Below are 25,034 nucleotides of genomic sequence, written 5' to 3' on the forward strand. Positions count from 1 at the left end.
AGTTTTTTGGCTTTAAAAAGGATCCATGCAATCCATCTGCAGATCAGTTATAACTAGTGTCGACTATTAGTTTGGTTATCACACCAGAGTTTCGCTGATCCCAACTTTAGCTCCAAAGATTAGGCCGGAGTTTAAGTTGGAGTTCATTGAAAAAATGCTCGAAAATGTTGTTTTGTTAGCTCCAATAAGCCCAATCCTACCCCATTTGGATACGACTTTAACAAATTATAAATATGGGCTATCTAGGACTTTTTAGGGAAAGAAAACATTGGGTTAGCATTAGTTCATCCTTTTTACATCTTTTTTTCTTGAGAGATTGAGGAAGCCTGGAAGAATGAAAGAGGAAGATCAAGATGAAGATCAAAGCAAGGAAAATTAAGAAGTTTTCTTTCCTTTTATCTTCTTAATTGTATGTTTTCTTTGAATTCTTGATTTTTGAATATGTTGAACTAAATTATTCCTAGGGTTAGGGTTTTGTGAAGGAGATTTGGTTATTTATCTTAGTTAAACTCTTAACTTTTACTTTGATTTATTTATCTTGATTTAATTATATGTTTGTGATTGGCCACTATAGACATGCTTTTAGGTTTTGTATCAAACTGAGAAGAGATATATAACTGTGTACTAGATAGATAAACATACTTAGGTTAATCATGAGACTTGGTTAGGGTTTGTATGACGTAATTATATCACCTAAGATCTTATAGGGTTTAACTAAATGCTTATGATCTCGAGAGAAATGTGACATAACTTAGATGCATTGAGAGATAATCTAAGATAATTGCATGTGATATGTTCTTGCTTTGTTAAGAAAATAACTAGATAATTAATTCAAACTCTAGATCAATATCTGATACCCTAGTCCCTTGCCAATTGTTTTCTCACCTTTATTTTATTTTATTTAATTATTTATTCTATTTCTTGATTAGTGAGTAAAAATCCTTTCAATTTGAATTTTTATTATTTTTAATAATAATTAAAGTATAGAAAATGAACTCGTCCCTATGTAGGTTTGACCTCCAGAATACTCTAAATGAATTATTACTATGATCGACTCTGTGCGTTTGCAGGAAGTCATCAATTAATCACTCCCCTACAACAATGAGCCAGAGTACCAAACTCTTATAACTAGAATGAGAATAGCTTGGGGGACATCTGATAGGTGCTGATTCTCTCAAGATACATAGTGAGTCAATAATTCTTATCTAGTGATGAACTAGGTGAAAGGGGAATGTGAAGCAAAGGAAGAACCAATGAAAAATGCTTGGTAAAGGTGAAAGATATGATCGAGTAGTTCATAAACTTTGAGATTGAATAAATTCGTCGATCTCAAATGAAAGGACAGATGCCTTATCCAAGTTAGTTTCTTCATTCTTTGCCCATTTAACGAAAGAATTATTGGTGGAGATTATCAAGCATTGTGGATATGAATATTAGGACATAAAATGATTGCTGAGCTAAGCTCTTGGATGGATCCAATAATCAATTACCTATTAATAGGAACTACTCCTAAGGATGGAGGTGTAGCTCAAAAACATGAATTCTGAGTTACCAGGCATGCCATCTTTCAAGGTACTCTATATTGTAAATCTTATTTGTCTCCTCAGTTAAAATACGTTGCCTCATAAGAGAGAAACTATCTTAAGGAAAATCCACAAGGGGATTTGTGGAAATCTCCTTGGGTCAAGAATGATGGTGAAGAAATGCATGTTACTTGGCTATTATCGGCCCATAGTCTTTGTAGATATTGTTGAATTGGCAAGGAAATGAAGCCCTACCAAATGCATCCCCCAATTCATCATATGCATACTCAGGAGTTGATATCAACTTATAGTGCGTCGCCATTTGCTTAGTGGGGGATTGACCTACTTAGCCCCTTTTCTTGAACCCCTGGGCCTATGAGTACTTATTAGTGATAGTAGACTACTTCACCAAGTGGATGGAAGCCGAACCACTTATTTCTATCACAGGAAGAGCAATTGGAAGTTCTTTTGGAAGAATATTGTACGCCACTTTGGCATCCATTGTGTTTGGATCTCTGATATTGAAAAAGCAACTTGCTAAAAATCTGTTCCATGATTGGTGTCAGGAATTGAAATTCAATAACATTTCACTTCTATTGGCCACCCACAAGCTAATGATCAAGTGGAGAATGCAAACTGAACTATCTTGCAAAGATTGAAATCCAAACTTGACCAAGTTAAAATAGAATGGATAGACGAACTCCCAAGTATCTTCCGGGCAATACCGAATGAAGAAGCGCGGAACTTCCCCGGACCGAGCTGACCTGATGAGCTCGACGTGCTGATGAGAAGAGCGCATTCCTAAGCCTGAAAAACAAACAAGAAAGTGAACTAACTAGGGCCCCGAGGTCGTCCCCGAGGGCACTCCGACGGTCAAGTTAGTTTTCCGGTGAGTGAGGTTCACGGGAAGTAGAATGGTCGGGAGTGATTGTCCAATAGTGAGCGTACCTTGTGCAGTCATTGTGCGTTACTATTTATACCTGCTTTGGAGTCCGACCTCCGTACGTTTCGGGACTTGCCCAGAATAGCCTCAATCCCGCACTGAGGGGGAGGAATCCCGACCTATGCGGGATTGTACTCTGGAGCCCCTTGGAGCCCTAACGGCGGAGGGCCGCGGGACAGTTCCCATGGGCCAGGGGTCTCAGCCCAACTCAGACCTCCCTGGGTTGCCACGTGTGCAGACCCAGGATGGGGCCTCTGCACTAGCCCCCTAGATTAGGTAGGGCTTCCAGGCAGACCTAATTTATATCCAAGCCACGTGGGAGCCCAGCGTCGCACTGCTCTACCGCAGTCACCTCTGGTACAGTGCTGTCATTGGGAAGCAGCGTCCGCGTCCTTTCAGTTGTCGCGTCCCCTCGGTCTCCGTACCGCTCTTAAATGCGTTCACATGGGGCGGTTCAAATTCAAGCGACCGTTTCCCCCCATTCTGCTCCCTATAAATAGGGATCCCCAACCTTTCTCAGACTCTATTTGCCATTTTTCCTCCCTTCGTGCATTTTCAATTTCCAGCAACAAGACTTCCAGCTTCTAGCACCCAGATTCCGGTGACTCCTTCATCCTTTTTTCACTTCGATCATCAGTAAGTTCTTTCCCTTCCTCTTTCGCATTCCCTTTTCTTCTCTTGCCACCTTCTGCATTTTATGTCGGATCATTCCGACGTCACTTCCACTGCATCCCAGATTCTGGTCCGTCGTAGAGCCCCCAGAATCCTCATTTCTTCTTCATCTTCGTCCTCATCTTCATCTTCATCTTCTCCTCCCCCTCTCTCTTCTTCCTCTGCTTCTAATCCCAACTTCCTCATTCCTGACTTGTTCGAGTCCATTGACATCATGAGCTCTCCATCTGTCCATTCTTCTTCTGCCCGACTCCTGGAGGAGGTGGCCGAGCTCGATGCCCTCATCGAGCAGCAAGCCACTTCTATCCCCTCCCACAAGTCTCCGCATGACTCCCCCGACGGAGCCTAGAGGGGAGCCGGGGAGGACAGGGACTCCTCCGAGGGGACCCCTGCTTCCGAGCAGGGGGATGATTCCGAGTTCAACTACGGTCACCCCGACCGGGAGGAGGTCACCCTCTCACCCGAGACGGTGGCCGAGCTGGCCAGGTCCTATTCCATTCCTTCGGCCTACGAACCGAGGGCTGCCGGGCCCGACGACCGAATTGCCGACCTCCCCCTGGCTTCGTAGCCATCTATAGGGAGCAGCTGCTCGCGGGGCTCCGGCTCCCCATTCCTCCAGCCTTGGCGGAGATCCTGAACTACTGGGGGCTCCGGATTACCCAAATCCACCCAAACTCGATCAGGATCATCATTGGATTCCTGATCTACTGCCAGATTTGTTCCATCCCCTACTCACTTTCCCTCTTCCGGGCCTCTTACATCCTCAAGCTCTCCCTCCCTGGGTGGTACTACTTCTCCTGCCGAGGGGCTAGCCAAGTTCGGGGGGGAAAGGGCACCCAGGATCTACTCTATTGGGTCCCCTCTTCCATAAAAAATTGGAAGGGGGACTTCCTCTTTGTAAAATCCACGAGTTTTCCCCCAAACGTGTGGAAAGTCGGGGAGGTCGACTCCGACCCCTATCCGGAGGACCTGGACCCCGATGCCCTCGGCCAACTGATGAGCTCCAAGGTGAAACTCTTTGCCACAAAGTTCTCCACCGAGCAGATCTCTGCGGCCGGGCTGATGGGGACGTTGTCCGGGTCCCCTGGAGAGGTGGTGGCCTCCCCTACCAACCTTGAAGCCTGTAACGCCGACTATGTCCCTGTAACTCGTTGAATTTACATATATATTGTATTTTTCCCTACTAACCTGTTTTGGCTGACCTGGTTATGTTTGTCGCAGTGAGGAAGCTCTCCAGGCTATTGGGCGTGCCAACCGAGCAGGCCGACCCCACCATGCAGCCGCAGGCGGCGAAGAAGGCCCCGGAGGCCTCTGCGACACCTGGGGGCAGCTCAACCCCCCAGAAGGAGGCCTCCCAATCTCAATCCCCCTCCAAGCAGGTCGCCGGCAAGAAGAATGCGACGGGACAGAAGAGGGGTCGAGAGGACGAGCCTTCCCAACCCGGAAAGAAGCTAACGCAAGTCTCAGCACAGCGCCCTCTCCAGCTGACGTCGGGGGGCGCTGTACACCTGGGGGTCGACTCCGCGGAGGAGCACGCCCGGGAGAGCGTTACCCCGAGCTTGTGGCACTTCCGCCACGTAGCCCCCCCAGAAGCCGGGGCAGGCCCCTACGATGCACGATCCCCGCCACTTCTGCCCGTTCTGAAAGTTTTCCATAAACGACCGGGCCCAGTTTCCCGAGGTGGCCGGCGAGCTGGTCAAGGGTTCGGTTTTTCTGCCCGACAGGAGGTGGATGGACCTGGCGAGCCCGTCCGAGCTCCAGAACATGTACTTCACCGCCCAGATCTAAGTAAGTATCCTCCCCCTTAGGCCGCATGAGTTCCTGTTCTTTCCTTGGGGGTGTACTGATTTTCCCCTTCCTTACCTCAGGCCAATGCCGCCGGCGCCGCCCTGGCGACCCGCTTCTCCGAACTATCTCCTGACTTGGAGAAGTTGCGGAAGAAGAGTGGGATGACGGAGCAGAAGCTTTCCAAGGCTCTTAAGGAGGTGGACTCCCTTAAGGCCAAGTTAGGCAAGGTTGAGAAGGAGCTGGAGAAAACCCGAGTCCAGCTCGCTTCCTCCCGGTCCGAGCTGGACCAAGAGAAAAAGGGCGTGACGAAGCTGAGGGAGGACCACGCCATAGAGCTCTCTGGCACCGTCAGCCGGGAGCGCAAGAAAGTTGTTCGGGATTTCATCTCCTTCGAACAATTTGTCGAGGACGTGGCCCTCCTCAACCAGCCCATCCTCCAGGTCGCCGCCACGCGGGCCCTGGACCAGGTGAAGAGCCTCAACCCACCCGGCTTCAACTTGGCTGACTTCAAGGACTACAACCCCACAGCCGAGGGGAAGCTGGACTGGCTCTTCGATGGGTATTGCAAGGGGCATGCCCTGAAAGACCTGGTGGACAGGAGCGACGTGGGGTCCGAGCTGGCAGAGGTCCCCTTGGAGGAGGATGGAGCTCCCGGCAGGGCTTCCAGAAAGGAGCCAGTGGCCTAGGGTAGTGGTCACTCCAGAAACCCTTTCCATCCTCTTATAAGGATGTGACCATGCCCCGCAGTTCATGATCTCCACAGATCCTTTTTAACAGCCTTCTACATACGCCTCTCAACATGGTTAATGTGTACCTTCAACTCCAGCATTAGGCAGGTCGCCAGCAAGAAGGAGGCATAGCCTTCACCATACGCCTCTCAACATGTTTAAGGTGTACCTTCAGCTCCCGCCTCAAGCAGGTCGCCAGCAAGAAGAAGGCATAGCTAGGTTTCCCTTTCCTTGTATAGCTCGGTAGGCTTTGTAATAGATAGGGTCTGAATGCATATATGAGATGAATTTTGAATGAAACTATCTGATTTGACCTTCAATTCCTTGTTAGCGGCGAATTCTAGTAACTGAAAAGGAACACCAACCTCCCCGGTCGAGCACCAAATATATCCACCAAGGCGGCCTGCCGACCTCTTGGGTCGAGCATCCACCGCCCTTTAAGCTAACGGCTAAGTTGTCAGGGACACCAAACCATTAAACCATCAGGCTGATTTAGCAATCGAATTCCAATAACCGGAGTGACGCGCCGACCTCCTGGGCTGGGCACAAAACCTCTAGGCTTTAAGATACGCCGACCTCCTGGATCGAACGTCAAACCTGATTTACTGAAACGGCCTGCCGGCCTCTTGGGTCGAGCATCCGCCTAACTGTAAGCCAACAACCAATTTGCCAAAGGACGACAAACTGGGGTCCCACAAGGTGACCAAACTAAACTAACAACCAAATCCCAACGACCTGGGCGGCGTGCCGACCTCCTGGGTCGAGCACCGGACCTTAAGGCTCTTTTGAGCTGCGCCGACCTCTTGGGTCGAGCGGCAAGATTCTGAAGACAGTCCTGCCGACCTCCTGGGTCGAGCATCTATTCTCAACCTCCAAAGGCCTTACCTTGGTTCATCATTTGAATTCGTCCCTGAGCCGCCGACCTCCTGGGTCGAGTGCAAAAATTTGAAAGATAATCGCGCCGACCTCCTGGGTCGAGCGCCGATGTCTCAGATTTGGAGGGCATTCCATCCGTTAGCATTCATGCCGACCTCCTGGGTCGAGCGTTGATTTCGCCACAATTTTAAAGATGATCCTGCCGACCTCCTGGGTCGACCGCCGATGTCTCAGGCCATTATCTGAGTATGCTAGTGTAAAAGTGAAAAGTTAAACGGCATTGATAATGAGAAGGGATTTAAAACCGTGAAAACTGAGCATTTATTTAATGATGAAATGGTACCAAAATTCCAAAGAATACAGTAAGATACCCTGGCCCAGTCTATCCTACGTACAACCGCAAGTTCGAGAAATGCCAAGTGCGGGGTACCTCAATTCCATCTAATTTCGCAAGCTAACAATAGCCAGCTCGGCTTGCTTCCAAGACTTTGTATGGCCCCTCTCAGTTCGGATCAAGCTTGTTAGAACTGTGAGCTCGGCTGATTGAGTTCTTTCTCAGGATGAGGTCTCCTGGCTGGTACTGCGTATTCCTCACCTTCGCGTTGTGGTAGCGAGCGAGCTGACCTTTATACTTAGCCATCCGTATCGCTGCTTCCTCGCGCTTGGCCTCCAGCAGGTCCAAATTGCACCTCAGCTCCTCTTCGTTGGCCGTCGCAACGAAGTTTTGTGTTCAAGGCGAAGGGAGGCCAATCTCCGCGGGCACCACCGCCTCCGTCCCATAAGTCAGGGAAAACGGGGTCTCATGAGTGGCCGTCCTCGGCGTAGTGCGACAAGCCCAGAGGACGCTGGGTAGTTCATCTAGCCAGTTAGACTGGGATAGTTCCAACCTAGTCTTTAGCCCTTGCAGAATGGTTCGGTTAACATTCTCCACCTGACCGTTGGCCTGGGGGTGTCCGACCGAGGTGAAGTGCTAGCTAATCCCGAGCTCGGCGCACCAGCTTTTGAAGGGATTTTCGGTCAACTGTCGCCCGTTATCGGATATCAAGACATGCGGGATCCCGAAGCGGCAGACTATGTTCTTCCAGAAGAACTTCTGGATTGCCCTTCCGGAGATAGTGGCCAGGGGTTCGGCCTCCATCTATTTCGTGAAATAGTCGATGGCCACCACGAGGTGTTCGTACCTTCCCAGAGCTCGGGGGAAGGGACCCAGGAGGTCTATCCCTCACTGGGCAAAGGGCCAAGGACTGTGGATGGGGACCATCTCTCGAGTGGGTTGGTGGCGCAGCGGGGCGTGCACCTGGCAGGCTCGGCATTTCTGAACAAGAGCTGCGGCATCCCGGAACACCGAGGGCCAGTAGTAGCCTAGGAACAAGCATTTTTTGGCAAACACTCGGGACCCTACGTGTGCCGCGCACAGGCCTTCGTGCACTTCTCGGAGGATATAGTCGCCCTCCCGGGAGTTACGCACTTTAGCCAGGGAGACAAATATGACCTCCTGTAGAGGGTCCCCCCAGCGTAGGCGTACTTAGCAGCTCGTAGCTGGAGTCGGCGGGCCTCGGTTTTATCCTTGGGGAGGACACCCGAGCTGAGGAAGTCCACCAGAGGAGTCATCCAAGTGGCCAGGCTGTCTATGGCCGAGACTTGGACCTGGTCGATACTTTTTTGCTTGACTACCTCCACCAAGACTTCCTTGCTCAGGTGGGCAAACGAGGAGGACGCCAGCTTCAACAGGGCGTCCGCCCGTTTGTTCTGTGACCTCGGCACCCGCTCAATCTCGAAAATGTCGAACAATTTTATCGCCTCCTGCACCTTAGCCAAGTATTTTTTCATGACATCCTCCTTGGCCTCGTACTCCCCGCGGACTTGGTAGACTACTAGTTGAGAGTCACTTCGGACCCTGATTGCGGTTATACCCATTTGGTGGGCTATCCGCAATCCTGTCAGTAGGGCCTCATATTCAGCTTCATTGTTGGACGCCGGGAAGTCAAACCTGAGTGCGTAGGTCAGCTCCTCCCCGGTGGGCGAGATGAGCAGCAGGCCGGCCCCGCTCCCCTCCTTACTTGAGGCCCCGTCGACGAATAGCACCCATGGCTCCTCCGACCGGGCCTCCTCGGGCACAGAGATCGGCTCGGTCACGGACAGACTGGCTCCCTCGGCGAGAAAGTATGCCAGGGCCTGAGTTTTGATGGCGGCGCGAGGTTGGTAGCCGATGTCGTGCTCGGCCAGTTCGACGGTCCATTTGGTCATTCTGCCCGAGACCTCGGGTTTTGTGAGGATCTGCCGTAAGGGTTGATCCGTCAGGACGGTGATGCTGTGGGCCTGAAAGTAAGGTCGGAGTTTGCGGACGGCGTGTACCAAGGCGAGAACCAATTTTTCCGCCGGCGTGTACCTCGTCTCCGACCCTTGTAAAGCTCGGCTAACGTAATATATTGGCCTTTGAGCTTCCCTGTCCTCCCGCACCAAGACCGCGCTCACGGCCTCGTTGCAAGCAGACAAGTATAGGAGCAGGGTCTCTCCCTGCTCCGGGGCAGTCAGAGTAGGTAGCTCGGCCAAGTATGCTTTTAGGTCGGTGAAGGCTTTCTGGCATTCCTCCATCCATTGAAAATCCTTTGGCACTTTCAGGATCCGGAAGAAGTATAGCCCTCTCACCGCGGAGCTCGAGAGGAACCTGTTAAGGGCGGCCTCTTCCCGCGAGCCGTTGGACCTCCTTGACGCTCCTTGGGGGGGCCATGTCCATGATGGCCTGGAACTTGTCCGGGTTGGCCCGGATTCCTTCTCTAAAGACCAGGAAATCCAGGAACTTTCCCGACCTAACCCCGAAGGTGCATTTCTTCGGGTTCAATCACATCCGGCTCTTCGATAGAATGTTCAGAATTTCCCGTAGGGCGGGAACGAGCTGCTGATCAGTTCGGCTCTTGACGATTATGTCATCCACGTAGACCTCCATACTCTTGCCGATCTGATGCTGCAACAGTTTGTTGACCAGACGTTGGTAGGTAGCTCCGGCATTCTTTAGCCCGAACGGCATGGTCCGGTAGCAGTAAGTTCCCTCCTCGGTGACGAAAGAGGTCTTCTCCTGGTCCTCCTCGGCCATCTCTATCTGGTGGTATCCCTTGAAAGCATCCAGAAAACACAAAACGTCAAAACCAACAGTAGAGTCCACTAACCTGTCGATCCGGGGCAAGGGAAAACAGTCCTTCGGGCAGGCTTTATTGAGATCTGTAAAGTCCATGCACATCCTCCAGGACTGGTCCTCCTTTTTTACCAGGTCGGGTAGTACACCTCCATGATGATTCTGGATTCCAGCAGCTTGCCAACCTCCTTCCTGATCACCTCATTCCTCTCGGGGGTGAAACTTCTCTTCTTCTACTTCACTGGCTTGAAGCGAGGATCCACGTTGAGGTGGTGGACGGCCAGATCAGTTAGAATCCCGGGCATGTCCTCACTGGCATGTCCTTCTCCTCGGAAGGCAACGGTGCCCCGATGCGGAGGACCTGGTCGGGTCTGTCCTCTCTCAAGGGGAACTCCTCGATCTCGTCCTGGGTGCCCAACTGCCGGGCCTCCTCCCCCTGGATGTAAGATTCCAAGCTGGTTGCCTGGGCGACCACCTTCTCGTGTCCCCGGAGCACGACCAAGTAGCAAGTTCGGGCCACCTCTGGATCTCCATGCACCTCAGCTATTCCTCCCGGTGTGGAAAATTTGACGCTGAGGTGGAGAGACGAGGGGATAGCCCGGAGGGCATTTAAGGCGGGCCGTCCCAAGAACACGTTATATGGGGATGGTTGCTTGACCACCACGAAGTTGACGGGGATGGTCCGGCACTTGGGCGCCTGCCCTACCGTGACCATCAGGATGATCATCCCCTCCGGAGTGATGGGCGGTCCGGTGAAGCCCACCAGGGGTGTCCGAACCGGGGTGAGCTGTCCGTCCTCCAACCCGAGTTCCTTGAACACCCGGTAGAACAGGATGTCCACCGCGCTACCCTGGTCGACGTACACTTTCTTCACCCGATAATTATTGGTCACGACATTTATCACGATGGCCTCGTGGTTTCTAGACGCCAGGGGAACCGCGTCCCTTGGTCCGAAAGTGATTTCTTCGTCCATGCGCAGGCGTTTCAAGGAGTCATCCCCCTCCGGAGGATGTCGCCGGTTCTTTCGAGCTGCGTGGCTGTCCCCCTCCCGTGAGGTCCCCAGCGATGGTGTTTATTACCCCTGCCAAATTCTGGGTGTCCTGGTCGGGGGAATGGTCCCGAGGGAGGTCCCGCCGCTCGGGGTAGTCGCGACGCTGGCCCTCGGCCCTATCCCCGCTGTAAGTACGTCCTGGCTCCTGGCCTGGCCGACCTTGTCGCACGAATCGCCCCAGGAAACCGCGCTGGATCAGATCTTCGATCTCCTTCCGCAGGGCCCAGCACCCCTCTGTATCGTGCCCTACGTCATGATGAAAGGCACAGTAGCGGTCCTGGTTTCTCTTGTTCCGGGGTGTCCCCATCTTAGGTGGCCGCCCTACTAGGCCCTCCGCCTCCATGACGGCCAGAACCTGGGCCCTAGGCCGATTTAGGGGGGTGTAGCCTTTTTCTGGAAGCGGCGGTTGAGCAGGGGCTTTGTCCTTCGAGAGTCGGTCGAAAACATTCCTCTTGGCCGGGCCATCCTTGTTCTCGGGGGGGTTTGCCCGTCCTTTCCGATCTCCGAGATCCCAGTCTGATTCTCTCATCAGGCGACCAGCCTCCTCCGTATTAGCGGCCGCGTGCGCCCTGGTCAAGAGTTCTTCCAGGTTCCCGGGGGGCTTCTCGACGAGCTTGTAGAAGAGTTCTTCCACCCTGAGCCCATTCATGAAGGCGGCCATGACCACCTTCTCGTCCTTGTCCCTTATCTGCAAGTTTTCCGTGTTGAAGAGAGTCATGAAATTCCTCAGGGACTCGTCCGGTTTCTGCTTGATGGCCATCAGATGAGTCGCATTTTTCGAGTAAGTCTTCGAGGAGACGAACTGGGCTGCGAACTGTCTGGCCAGCTCGGCGAAACTCCGGATGGACCCCGGTGCTAGGCCCTGGAACCAGAGCTGGGCCTTCCCCTTCAGAAACATGGGGAAGGTCTTGCAGCGGAGTGCATCCGCGGCGGTTTGCAGACGCATGTGCGTCAGGAAGACCGAGAGGTGGTCTTTCGGGTCGGTCGAGCCGTCGTACAGTTCGATGTTCGGAATTTTAAATCTCCGAGGCAGCGGGTAATCCTCTATCTTTCGGGTGAAAGGCGAGGCGGTATAGTTGTCCTCGTATTGCTGCGGCCGCAAGATCTGCTCAAGCTCGTCCCTGACATGCTGCCACTGGGGAGGGTCTCGCGGCCAGCTCTTGATAGATCCGGTAGGAGAGCGTTCAGGCTCGTTCCGCGCGAGTTTCCACGAGGAGGGATTCCTCGGTTGGCCCCCCGCGGTCCGATCGCGAGAATATCTCTCACTGTCCCCGACCACCGAGGCCCGCGGCCGAGGGGGAGTCCGTGGCCGTTTCCTCTTAGGGGGCCGGTCCCGTGACTCATCCTCCTAGGGGACGGGAGGCGATGCCCTCTCCTTCCCCTTCACCTTGGAGGTTTGTGCGCCCCCGGCTTCACCCCCCTCCTTTGCTTTCCGAATTATGTCCTCTAACATGGGAAGGTTCTCCGTCACAAACTGGAAGATCTGCTGTCTCCGTTCCCCTGAGAGGGCTGAGCCCCCGGCGCCCCGAGCCGCCTCGGTCTCCATTCGCCGGGACCCCTCGCCGGCTCCGGGATCGGTGTTCTCCACAGTTCGCTTTGAACGCGTTCTCGCCATCAACACAACTACTCGTACCTCTTTCCCACAGACGGCGCCAACTGAAGAAGCACGGAACTTCCCCGGACCGAGCTGACCTGATGAGCTCGGCGTGCTGTGAGAAGAGCGCGTTCCTAAGCCTGAAAAATAAACAAGAAAGTGAACGAACTAGGGCCCCGAGGTCGTCCCCGAGGGCACTCCGACGGTCAAGTTAGTTTTCCGGTGAGTAAGGTTCACGGGAAGTAGAATGGTCGGGAGTGATTGTCCAATAGTGAGCGTACCTTGTGCAGTCATTGTGCGTTACCATTTATACCTGCTTTGGAGTCCGACCTCCGTACGTTTCGGGATTTGCCCAGAATAGCCTCAATCCCGCACTGAGGGGGAGGAATCCCGACCTATGCGGGATTGTACTCTGGAGCCCCTTGGAGCCCTAACGGCGGAGGGCCGCGGGACGGTTCCCATGGGCCAGGGGTCTCAGCCCAGCTCAGACCTCCCTGGGCTGCCACGTGTGCAGGCCCAGGATGGGGCCTCTGCACCGAACAACCCCACGAATTGCCACCCAAGATAGCCCATTTACTTTAACTTATAGGACAGAAGCAGTTGTCCTTGTAGAGATTGACTATCTACGTCTAGAATTCAGAACTTCATAATTGAGGCTAATGAGGAAGAACTAAAATATAGGTCTGATGCACTCAAGCAAGTATTTCATTTTTAACTAAATTGATAACCTATTGAAATACACCTTAAAAAGAACATGTTTATTAGACTATCAATTTAATTTACGCATAGTATATATTGCTCATTCAATAAAGTGTTTAATAACAAAATATGATTGAAAAGTAATAGAACTCATGATCAATTAGTTACTCATAATGCAAAATGATATATAGTATGCCTAATTTGAAACCAAATATATATATATATATATGCAAAAGAGGAGAAAGAAGTGAGAAACTAATGGCATAATTAAATAAATAAAGAAAATAAAAAAAGAAGAAAGTAAAGTTTAATTAGAATTTTTAATACACATCTAAAGTAATTTTGATCTAATTTGTATCTCATTTTATACTCAACCTCAATGATCATTGTTTGAAACTTAAGATCTTAAAGCCGTTCAAAATCTAAATAATGGGGACAAAAAATGCAAAGTCGAAATTGTTGATGAATAGAAAATTGATTTTGACTGCTGGGATTGTTAAATTTCTGTCAATTGTCTTAAATTTGCATAAAATAATAAACTTTAGGGACGAAATTTATTTAGTCAAAATATTAGGATCCAATTTGGTACATAAACTAAATATTAAGGATCAAAACTACATTTTCCATTTTATTGAATGTACATCAACTAATGACTACCCTTTAGTGGGTTTTTTTTTTATCAACTCTTTTTAACGAGAGAGGGTCGGGATTTAAGAAGCAAGGAGGGGAAAAGGAATTTGAATCGAAGACCGCTAAATTCTGGGATCTCATCTTTAACAATTAGATGAAGACCAAATGATAGATCAATGTTGATCATTACGTTGCAAATTTCGCAATTGATTCGACATTAGATGCGCATTTTAATGGCCTGACTAGGAAATATAAAGTTGGCTGAAAGTGAACGCGCCTCATTTGTAAACAAGTTTATACTAGTGGACTTTAAATCCTGTTGATCATTTGTTGATAAATCAAGGTTAGATTGCACCTCAATAAATACTGTACTAATGCATACCTGGTGGGGTTTTTTGATAGGAGGATTGTCATAAACATATCCTTATTATGATTTATCTAACCTACTATATATATACACATATTGATAATTATTATCCTCTTTTGCATTTATATAGTTATATAATTTTCTTATTTAATCTTACCTACCCTCTCTTGTATTTATTTATTTTCCTTTATTAATTTTATATTTTAAAAAACATAACCTCTGAAATATATTTTAACTAGTGTCTTATGGACATTCGTTAGACAAACCATTTTTTTTTAGGTAAGAAAGAATAGGATTTAAGAAGTAGGAAAGAGAAGAGAAGAACCCAAAATTGCGGGGATGGTAAAAAACGTATCCTTTTCTAGCTTAAAAGCTTAAGCTGTTAGGAGAGGCCCAATACTTATAGGTTTAGGGGAGCAATCACATGAGTCCTACTATTCACACGTTCATTGGATGCTAGAGAGATTCGAACCCTAGATCTTTAACACTTTACCCCTCCCACGTTCTGGCTCTGATACCACTTAGCCTAAAAGCTTAAGCTATTAGGAGAGGCTCAGCAACCGTACTTATAGATTTAGGGGAGCAGTCACACGAGTCCTACTACTCACACGTTTATTGGGCGCCAGAGAGATTCGAACCCCAGACCTTTAACACATGAGATTAATTTAATTCTTTTCAAGTGTCTTATGATGTGGTCAATTCTATGCTGTCAGATGCTCAATACGCGAAATAATCCTAGTTGATTGCATCGGAAGTTTCCTTGTGTCCTGAAAAAAAAAAAAAAAAGAAGCCATAGAAAACAGATTTGTTTGAAGGAGAGACGAGACTGACTTAAATTTATAGAATTGATTGATTTCATTTGTTTGAATGGGTCTTGAAAATTTGGGGATTGATGGACGGCATATTTTGTCCACATTCAAAAGAACACGCAAGGGAGAACTCGGAGATAGACTTTCTTGGTTTCAATTATCAATGATCCAAAACATATAATTCCAATTAATAAGTGGTCCCTTTTACTTCAGGCACTGACTACTTACCGAGACTGACTTAATTTTTTTTCTTCGTAATGGTAACTTAATTTATCCTATTTTATAGGAAAGTTTTCGAGATTGATTAGATCAAAAGTGTATTCTGACATTTCTTTTGAATTTTTTTCATTGTAGATGGGGTTCGAATCTCCAATTTAACAAGCATACAGACATGATTAGATCAAAGGGTGCTTTGACACCTTCTTTGAATTTTTTTCACTGCAGGTTAAGTTCGGATCTCCAATTTACAATCGAAAGAGAAATTTAGTTCTTTTTTTATGGCCACTAAACCAAATATCAGTGGTTGACCGACTTAAATTTATAGAATTGTTTGATTTTTTTTGTGTCACTGGGTCTTGAAAATTTGCGGATTGATGGACCGCTATTTTGGACACATTCTAGGAACATGCAAGGAAGAAACTCGGAGATGGACTTTCTTCGTTTCAAAACAGTCCCTTTTACTCCAAGGCACTGACTAGTTCAGTCATATTATTCAATGCCGCCTCTCATCCTGTTGTTAATTACAACCGAATTTGTCGTAACCAAGATGTCCAATGATTATCATTATTTATTCAAGTTGGAAAGAAAACATAATCCATGCTTTCACAACATTTATTTACCACGGATTATTTCCTTTTCCCTTTTTTCTACGAAATGTCAATAATTAATCTAGTGCTACTCCCAGACTATGATAAAAGAAAATGATCAAATCGGATCATTAGAAACTTATAGGAGACTAAAATTCCTCCAAACTTGCCTACTGAATATATAGGTCAGGACATTAGAACCTCAAAGCTTACGCTTCAAGAGGGATTTATGTCTCCTTAGGGGTGCTGTCGAATCGAGTCGAGCTCGAGTAGTGCACTACTCGAGCTCGACTCGAGGCAAAATAACTAAGCTTGAGCTCGAGCTCGAGCTCGTCAAGCTTTTAAAATTCGAGCTCGAGCTCGAGCTATGGAACTCGAGTTCGAGTTTAATTAAATGTAATTAATTCAAATCAAGCTCAATCGAGCTTATTCGAGCTCAATCAAATCTAATCAAGCTCAAGTAATAAAAATTAATATTTTATATATAATTTTAAATAAATGATATTATTGACATTTCACAATAATAAAAATTAAAATATATATTATAAAAAGCTCGATAGAGCTTGTCGAGCTCTTGAGTATTATATTTCCAAGATCGAGCTCGACTCGACAGCTCTAACGAGCAGCTCGAGCTCGAGCTACTGACCAAGTAGCTCACGAGCTCGAGCCGAACTACTTGGTTCAGCTCCAGCCTATGTCTCCTAATGGCCACTGGACCAAAGTAATGTAGTTATTTACCATCGTGGGTTTTACATTAGTGAAAGGTGTTGAATATGTAGAAGCTTATCTAGAAGATCTTTGTGTTGAATATTTAGAAGCTTATCTAGAAGATCTCTCTTCTTGTCGCTGAATTTTTCGTCAAGATCACGTGGATCAAACGAAAGTCCAAGTCAGCTTTAGTATTATGTTTATGCTAGCCATTAAAAGCTTGCGAAAACACAGGTATTAATATAGCCTGGCAAAGGAAACGAATCAACACCAAGAAACTACAGTATAATACAATACTCATCAATGAGGTCTAAGACCATTTTTGTACTCGTCTTTGCGCTTGCAATTGCATATGCAGATTGCAACTCTGAAGGTATCAATAATCATAAATTAAACATGCACAATTTCTTTGATATTTTTTTGCTTTTTCCAATTTCATTGTTATTGCCTAACTATATATAGCCTAAAACAAAGATGGTTTTTTTTTTTGGGGTTATAAAACGAAGTATTTTGTTCTGAATTAGGTCCAACTTCCATCGTTTTCTTTCCCCTGCTTTTCCAAGAAAAAGAACAAGATGAACATAATTTTGTGCTAAAATGAGTTGTCACGAGTCATTATCAGGTACTTCAAATTATTTGGTCCTATATCCTAATAATATTTGTGATCAAATTTGCTTGTTGGCACATTAACAGGGGATGCACTTAATGCTTGGAAGACCAGCTTGGCAGATCCAAATAATGTCCTTCAAAGCTGGGATCCAACACTTGTAAATCCATGCACCTGGCTCCATGTCACCTGCAATGATGAGAACAGTGTTACAAGAGTGTAGGCTTTCTCATCTTCTCGCTGTTTTCCATGATTAATTACGAGCCCCACCTTTCAAAAAAAAATCGCATTTTCAGACTAATTTGAAAAGTAAAACTACTACTGCGCTATATACTGATAAAACAAGTTCATTATCCGAAACTGTTGTTATGTGAAAATGATAAAGACCAAGAAAATAAAAGGGATAGAAAAATATGCAGGGACCTTGGCGTTGCAGGGCTTTCAGGACCTCTTGTACCTCAGCTGGGACTCTTGGCCAATCTTCAGTATCTGTGAGAATACTATAGCAAAGTTGGATCTTTCAACTTTAATCAATTTCATACATCAAATGTTTATTCGACCGTCTTGATTGAGTTATCTTAATGATGCTGTCAAAATATTGCAGGGAAGTGTATGGTAATAAGCTCAGTGGAGCAATTCCATCTGCATTAGGGAACCTGACAAACCTTGTAAGCTTGGACCTTTATCATAATCGATTAAGCGGCTCAATCCCAGCAGTTCTTGGCAACTTGAGATCCTTAAGATTTTTGTGAGCAATGCCCCTCCTTATCCTACTTCAGTAAATTTTAACTATTTACTCGAATGACACTCTAAAATCTGCAGTGTGAAAAAAAGAAGTGCACTCTGAAATCTGACCTTTTGTTTAGGATGATTGTAGTAGTAGCTAATTTAAACTCTGGGCCATTTTTTTTGTGTAGCGGAGATGTGGATTTCAAGAAACGGGGAGGGGGTAATTGGGGATTTGAATTCAAAATCTCTTATTCATGGGTTCTCTAATTTTGGGCCTTTTTCATTTGATAACTTTAGTCGCCTTTGATTTTTGTTTTTGATGTAGTCTTCTGCATAATGGTGTATGATCTGCAGGCGGTTGAACGGTAATAAGTTATCTGGAAAGTTACCTGACGGCATAGTTCAACTTATTAACCATGGCCACTTGCAGATTTTGTAAGTCCTTAGAGCCAATATCCGTGCATCTCTAAATTTTCATACACATTATTGCTGTATTTTGTACCGGATCTCCATTAATAAACTCTCACACTCGAAAAGATGAGGAGGAATATTGCTAAAAATATACTTCTACATGATATATTCACTTTTGGACTGTTTTTAAACATCCTTTCGTGAATATAGGAACAGAACTTTTAGTCAAAAGCACTTTAAGCATAAGGTCGAAGTTAGTTCTTTCGATAACATTTTTTTGCTTTGAAAATTAAAAATTAAGTGTTGACTGTTTTAGTACAAATATAAAATATATAAAGATGCAAATACCATTTAAACAATTTAAACAATTTATTATCAACACATGAAACAATTATGTAAGTTTCCGGCCAAACGACAAAATTATGTTTTCACTGAGTACCTATCTAAAAGCTCTAGATAGTGACCCAAATTCCTTGTAACAACAATCACAAACCGACACTAGATGTTTCACTCTATATTTATGTTAACAAATTCTAATTCTTGCCTAACACTAGTTATTATTACTATTTTGTTTAAGAGGAACTTACGAATCTCAGGACCATCTAGTTAATGTCTCATTGGTTGAATTGAAGAATAAATAGTTAAAGCTCACCAATTGTACATATGTGCTTTAGGGACGTATCAAATAATCGCTTGGCTGGGACTGTACGAGCAACTAACAAAACAGGTACAATCTTAATTTCCGCTTTCTGTCTGCTTTGTTTCCTTACTTTTTTCTTTTTGGTTTTATAAACTGGCAATTAATATTGCCTTTTTTTTTGCCTTTCACTGAAACTTGTTTGGGTGTTTTACATGAAGGATTTGCTGTTACAACGGTAATTCAAGATCCGAAAGCTTATTATTGATGCTAGAGGAGGATCTCAAACAAGAATGGCATCTCTACAATAAATGTGGGATTCATCTGTCATGGAAGGAAAAAAGTGCTTAGCTAGTGCTCTAAGCAATTTATCCTAAATCAAGAAGATGAGACTACCTTAGCAGTTTATAATCTTTTTTATGTAACAATATATTATTTTATCAATCTACAATCTCAACCTTTTTTTTTGTTTTCTTAAGCTCTTGAATTTGATGTAAACTTGATATATTTGCCAGTTTTGACTGGCCTCTAGTGATCAATTCAAGTTCATTAACTAACAAGAGTAAAAACCCTATTCAAATTATTTGACAAAGATAAAGAATTAATCTTTCACACATTTATTTGTGTAGAAGAAAAGAGTATTATACGGCGTATATCTTTATAACTACTAATGTATGAAACTTCTATACTAACCTTTCAGGATAGATTAGATCAAAAAGAAAAAAAGAAGGAGAAAAAAAAGCCTTCTTGAACTTTAATTGTAGGCTGGGCAAAAGAATTGTCCGCCTGATTGGGCCTAAGGACATTCACTTTTTGCACTGGAAAATCCATGGACCTGGAACTAGTAACAATTAACTTATCCATCTAAAGTTTGGCCACTAAACAGAAAGTTTTATTCTTAACGAGAAGCGATACCAAGTGCAATAAATTAATGATTTATTGCATTCACTTCCACCAAAGTTTGGCCAAACTACCAATCTATCCCCCTCTTAAGTAACTTACAGTGCCACAAAGCCTTTGGCCTGGTGATCACCACACAAGACTTAAGTCTTGGTTGTGTAGGAGATCAAGGTTCAACCCTTACCTCCCAAAATAACTTACATTATTTATATTTAATGGAACAAGTGAAATGACCAAATGTCCACACTTTTAAAACCATATAGTTTTAATAAATCATCATCCATCTCTTTTTTTTTTTTAAAGTGAGAAGTTTTGAACTCAAATTTCATACTTACAACTTCTCTTTTCTTTTTCATTTTATTTTCATATCCTTTCTTGCTTTTGTTTGGAAGTTTTCTGGCATGGCTAACAATAGTGTTGTCTTCACCATGATGCTTCACCACAACCAACTACAACAGCCGCGGTGTGCCATGGTCGGCTGCCGTAGGTGTGAGAACCCTGAAAAAAAAAATATATATATAAATATTAGTGCGTATTTCATTTGCATTTTTAATTCTTTAATAAATTATAGCAGTAAATCTAATTGTTTTTAAATAAGTGCGTAGTAATAAATTTTATGTGCATTTTAGATTTTTAATAAACTTTATTATTATTTGATCTTAAATAAGTGTGCAAAAATAATTTATTATAGATTACAAATAATTCAATTGTGCAAAACATTAGATTATTTGAATTCCTGCCAAGCTAAAGTAATAATTCTTGACGTTGAGTGTGCCATTGTTTTTACTTAATTTCTTGAATTTCAATAATTAGTCCTAATTAGTGAATAACGTTAAATACTAATAAAAGAATTGTGCTAAACTACTAAACTTCTTAGTTTTGTTACATTAACTTCATATTTCGATGGTAAACTATTTCACTGATTTAATCACTAATTTCTTTGAATTCTAGTCTTGTAACTAATTGTTTTGAAATAAAAGTGTAAAGATAAATTTTATGAAATAAATAATATAACTGTGCCAATATTGAATTATTCGGTTTTATTATACAAAAGTAATAATTCTTGAGTTATATTAAGTTTACTCCTTAAAAATAATTCCTTAATTTTCAATAACTAATTTTAATTTCGAATAAGGTTAAGTGTAGATAGAAACCTTAATATTATTATGCAACCGATAAATTCTAGATAAAAACAATACAAGTATTCTAAACATACTTAAGACGTAAAAATTTCGGTAATCAACGCCTTGCAAGATTAGCGTATAATTAGGCGTTCAAATCACACTTGGGGATAATTTTCGGAGCTAAGTTAGAACTAGGGGCTTAAGTGGATATTAGGAGAGCAAGTAAAAAGACCAAATTACCCTCACGACCTCACAAAATATCCATGCAACCACCAAAACCAAACTTTTGGACAACCTTACGTCGCCACCCCACCTTCGGCCAATGCAGAAATTATCCAATTCTACACTCCATCTCCAATCTAAAACCGCAACACCACTCCTCTCTCCTCCACAATACAACCGCAACCTCACATCAGATTCACTACACCCCAACTCCACCTCGTGCATATCGAAAAACAGAGAGAGAGGGAGAACAGATCCATCCGGGAGCAAAGAAAAAAAAATTTGAGAGCTGCAACATTCTGTCCAACCGCGAGCTGCTGTTGCCGTTCTTGACCGTGGGTCTGAGGAAGAAAAGGAGGAAGCCCGAGAACCCATCAACCATTCTGCACCTCTCCCTCACCAGCTACAACCATCTTTGCCAGCCGAAACAACCCTGCAACACCAAAACCTGGACCAACTTCTGAACGCGTGAGCTAGCCGAGAGGGAGAACAGGAAATTTTCCAGTTTCTTGTGAGTGAGTTGAGCGATCAACTGAGGTAAATTTCGGACCTACAACAACTAATTAGAGGTAGATTTATCCATCTGTGGCCTTGCATGCGAGGAGTTAGTGTAAGATAATGAAATAAGAAAAGGAGAAAAATTCTGATGTTAGCAAAACTGGACTGCCGAGGATTGATTTGGTCAATGCAGCTTCACTTGGCTCCAGTTTGTTGTTCTGGAACTTATAGCTATGATTAGCTAAAAGGAGATGAAGCTATCTATTGATATGCATGTGATGTTGTGAAGTCGGATGTTGAACTGAAGCAAAAGAAAATCTGACTTGGAAGAAAATGAAATGGACGTAGGCCGACTCAGAATTTCAGACTTAATCTTGCTTAATTAAAGTAATCTGGGCATGCGTGGATGTTTTGTCTGACTAATCACTAGTTTCTTAACTGGATTATAGCCATGCATGCTGATTTGGTGCGAATAGATGATGAAATAAAGATTTGGGGAAATTTCTGGTTTAAGGAAAACAGAATGTCCGTGGGCTGAAATTTGATAATGCAACTTTAATCTGCTAAATTGACATAAACCGAGCTTATGTTGGGAATTAATGAACTAATTACTAGCTAATTAAACTGTTTACCACCTTGCATGTCCATGTTAGATCCTCGGATGATGAATTTAGGAATAAAGAAATTCTGTTATGCGCAACAAGAAATTTTCTTAGCTCTGCCGAGACCGACTCCAGAAATGTTGCCCCTGATCTGGTTGATTTTGACAATGTGAAATTATAATCATGATTAGCTAACTGAAAAGTGGATTGTAGCCTTGCATGCCCATCTTACGCACTTGGATGTTGAGTTAAGAAGCACAAGAAAAATTCTGTTTTGAGAAAAAGGAATGCTGTGAGCTGGAAATACGATACTGCAATTTGATTTAAATTGATTTTGCTGTGTTGAGCTTAAATTCATGATTAACCAACTAATGACAAGTTAACTAGGCTTTGCATGTAGTTAAGTAACAGAATTAAACCGGATAACCAAGGAAACAAAGTGAAAACAGAATTTTGTCTCATGCATGACCATCCAAGACTAATGATATAAATTCCGGATTCTAAGGATTTGTAGTTTGTAATCTCATCCGAAGTATGAGCTAGAAACGTTAATCAAGTGGTTAAGTGTTTGCTTGTTCAAGTTGAACACCTAATTCCATGTGTGACCAAAAGAAAAGTTGAATTGGGACTAACGAATTGCTGGAAATTTTGAGGCTTACACATATCATTCAAGCTTGATCCATAAGCTGGAAATGTTTGTCGGTTAATTTCGTAAGTGCATGTTGATATCGAGAGCCTAATAATATATTTTGAATAAGGAAATGTTGGAATCATGAACACTTAATTGCTGGAAAATTTGGATAGCCAAGAAGTGTAGCAGAAAATTTCTTTCAATTGCCTCTCGAATTTACAAGTTGTTGCTGGAAATTACTCTTGGAAACACATGGAAAATGTAACGCTAATGATTGTGGTTTGACCTTATAATGATAATGAATTTGCATCTCGTTCCTGAAATTAATTTTCTTTTCTATCGAAGCATAATGTGTTGAAATTGTTGACGGTGGGCTCTATGAATTCCCACCTTTGGATTGTTGGTTGATTATTTTATTTTACTCAGAGATGCACTTGTTGAAAACGAGGGCTAATGATTGACGAAGCCCTAGTAATTTGCTATGTGATTATTTGCCATATTTTAATCCATATTTTGACTTCGAAACGGAATCGGAGCTGTGGAAATTTGTATCGACCTTGCGAACTCGAGTAGCTGCGTTCAAAATTAACCAGAAATATTTTTCAGCTAGTATTATATTATAAAACCCTATACCTAGTGTTTTGCCTAAAAGTTTCCAACTCGATAATTACCCTTAGCTCAATCTAGCCTTGATAGCTATAGTAAATAAGTTATATATAGCTTTTGGAAAATCTAAGTCTTACCTTAATTCTTTTCTTTCTTTAAGCTTTGCACTTGGATAGTTAACTATAGGAAAATGTCTAAAATACGAGCTTTACCAATTTTAGTGAAAAGCTTGGGAGACTTACTTGGCAAGAAAACTTACTTTAAATAAAATAATACTAGCCGCACTCCTATAAAGAAAAGTATTTAAAGGAAAGCCATGTAAAACATTTCCTACTTTTACTAACCCTTAATCCTTAGTGGATTGTCGAATTATTTCGAGAGAATAAACCATTTATAAACTAGAGAATCTTTTATACTTATAAACCTAGAACTTGAATAGAAATTGAAAATGTTATATTTGTACTTTAAAGGTCAAACTTGATTTTAATAATTCACGCAGAAAACTTGTTTGGCAAGAAACCTTATTCAAAGCAAATTGGTTCTGGTTTGCACCTCTAGAAAGAAAGAAATCCTTGAAGTATTTTATCACCTTCACTAGTTTAACTCTAGGGAAATTGTTAATTTATTTGGAGTAGATAAACTAGTTATATACCAGATAACTTTGTATTTATAAACCAAGAACCGTACAACAACACTTATAGTTTTAAATTCTGGATTTCTAGGGTATAGCGAGGACGCGGAATTTTGAATCCCAGCTTGAACTCTGAACTTCACTTTTGGTGAGTGTCTCTGCTTGTTCTATGCCTACTTGATTAAAGTGCTTTCTTGATTTGATATGTGATAATTGGAAAAATGGATTTCTGATCCATCGAAGTGGGCAGTGTGTACTTTATCGCACTAGCTCTTTCGAGTGGTGACTTGCTTGAAATATTTTCGTAAATATCCTGCTTGCACTATCTACAGTGCTGGACGTAAAGTCGTTGGGTGAATCCCTCGATCAGTCTATAATAACCAAGTGCTGGACGTAAAGTCGTTGGGTGAATCCCTCGATCAGTCTATAATAATCAAGCGGTGGACGTAAAGTCGTTGGGGGAATCCCTCGACCAGTCTATAAATATAAGTGTTGGACGTAATGTTGTTGGGTGAATTCCTCGACCAGTCTAAGGTATACTCGAATATTATTGCTTCCCTATTTGTTTACTTCCGTCGAATCGATACGTGTTAATTGTTTCAAGTGATTGCATGATTTTGAGGCACCACTGAGCGTTAGCTCACCCCACGTTTATTTGTTTTCCTTGACAGGTCCTGAGGTTTGAGAAATCTGAGCTACTTATATCTTTTTAAGAATGTATCTACTTCGTTTTGTGGCTTGTAATGTATTTGAATTAAACGATATAGTTTTGTTTTGGGATTGCCACTTGAAGCTGGAAAAGTGTAAACCCTGATTATAATATTTGGCTTGTATGTGTATATGTACTCGTGCTGTAAGAAATTTTACGTTTTGGAAACTGTAAGACTTTACTTCTTGAATGTAATGCGTGAGGTGTTTAGGAGCCGCCAATTGGCTAACTTCGGATGCTGTTGTCTTTGAAGATAATGTGTTTTAGTATTCAAGCCGCTTAAAAGTTGGCATGTTCGGATGGCGAATTGTGTTTTGGTTTAAGTTATACGTGAATATTTGGTCGGTTTGCTTGCGTGAGTCCTGGCGAGAGTTAGGCAGGCGACCCGCCAACCCTCTGG

At 44.0% G+C, this 25,034-nt stretch overlaps 3 protein-coding genes across 3 annotated transcripts; 1 reads left to right on the forward strand and 2 right to left on the reverse strand.

Moving 5' to 3' along the window:
* Positions 1-7,928: 7,928 nt before the first annotated feature.
* On the reverse strand, positions 7,929-9,125 carry LOC113750588. The gene has a single exon (XM_027294550.1). It carries the CDS (start codon positions 9,123-9,125, stop codon positions 7,929-7,931), a length of 1,197 nt encoding a protein of 398 aa, XP_027150351.1.
* A 1,530-nt stretch (positions 9,126-10,655) lies between these two features.
* On the reverse strand, positions 10,656-11,660 carry LOC113750589. The gene has a single exon (XM_027294551.1). It carries the CDS (start codon positions 11,658-11,660, stop codon positions 10,656-10,658), a length of 1,005 nt encoding a protein of 334 aa, XP_027150352.1.
* A 4,931-nt stretch (positions 11,661-16,591) lies between these two features.
* LOC113749859 (leucine-rich repeat protein 1-like) lies at positions 16,592-19,177 on the forward strand. Its single transcript, XM_027293726.1, has 7 exons — positions 16,592-16,700; positions 17,021-17,153; positions 17,354-17,425; positions 17,539-17,682; positions 18,018-18,098; positions 18,749-18,801; positions 18,933-19,177. The coding sequence occupies exons 1-7, from the start codon at positions 16,631-16,633 to the stop codon at positions 18,977-18,979; spliced, it is 600 nt and encodes a 199-aa protein (XP_027149527.1). The 5' UTR covers positions 16,592-16,630; the 3' UTR covers positions 18,980-19,177.
* Positions 19,178-25,034: the final 5,857 nt, after the last annotated feature.

This window comes from Coffea eugenioides, chromosome 10 (assembly GCF_003713205.1).
Source record: "Coffea eugenioides isolate CCC68of chromosome 10, Ceug_1.0, whole genome shotgun sequence".
In the NCBI taxonomy this organism is placed as follows: domain Eukaryota; kingdom Viridiplantae; phylum Streptophyta; class Magnoliopsida; order Gentianales; family Rubiaceae; genus Coffea; species Coffea eugenioides.

Bases quoted from the DNA above. Each gene is read 5' to 3' on its own strand.
- LOC113749859 (XM_027293726.1), top strand. From the start codon at position 16,631: ATGAGGTCTAAGACCATTTTTGTACTCGTCTTTGCGCTTGCAATTGCA. The intron at 17,426-17,538 runs GTGAGAATACTA...AAAATATTGCAG, and splicing joins TTGGCCAATCTTCAGTATCT to GGAAGTGTATGGTAATAAGC. The intron at 18,802-18,932 runs GTACAATCTTAA...TTTTACATGAAG, and splicing joins ACGAGCAACTAACAAAACAG to GATTTGCTGTTACAACGGTA.
- LOC113750588 (XM_027294550.1), bottom strand. From the start codon at position 9,125: ATGGAGGAATGCCAGAAAGCCTTCACCGACCTAAAAGCATACTTGGCC.
- LOC113750589 (XM_027294551.1), bottom strand. From the start codon at position 11,660: ATGCGTCTGCAAACCGCCGCGGATGCACTCCGCTGCAAGACCTTCCCC.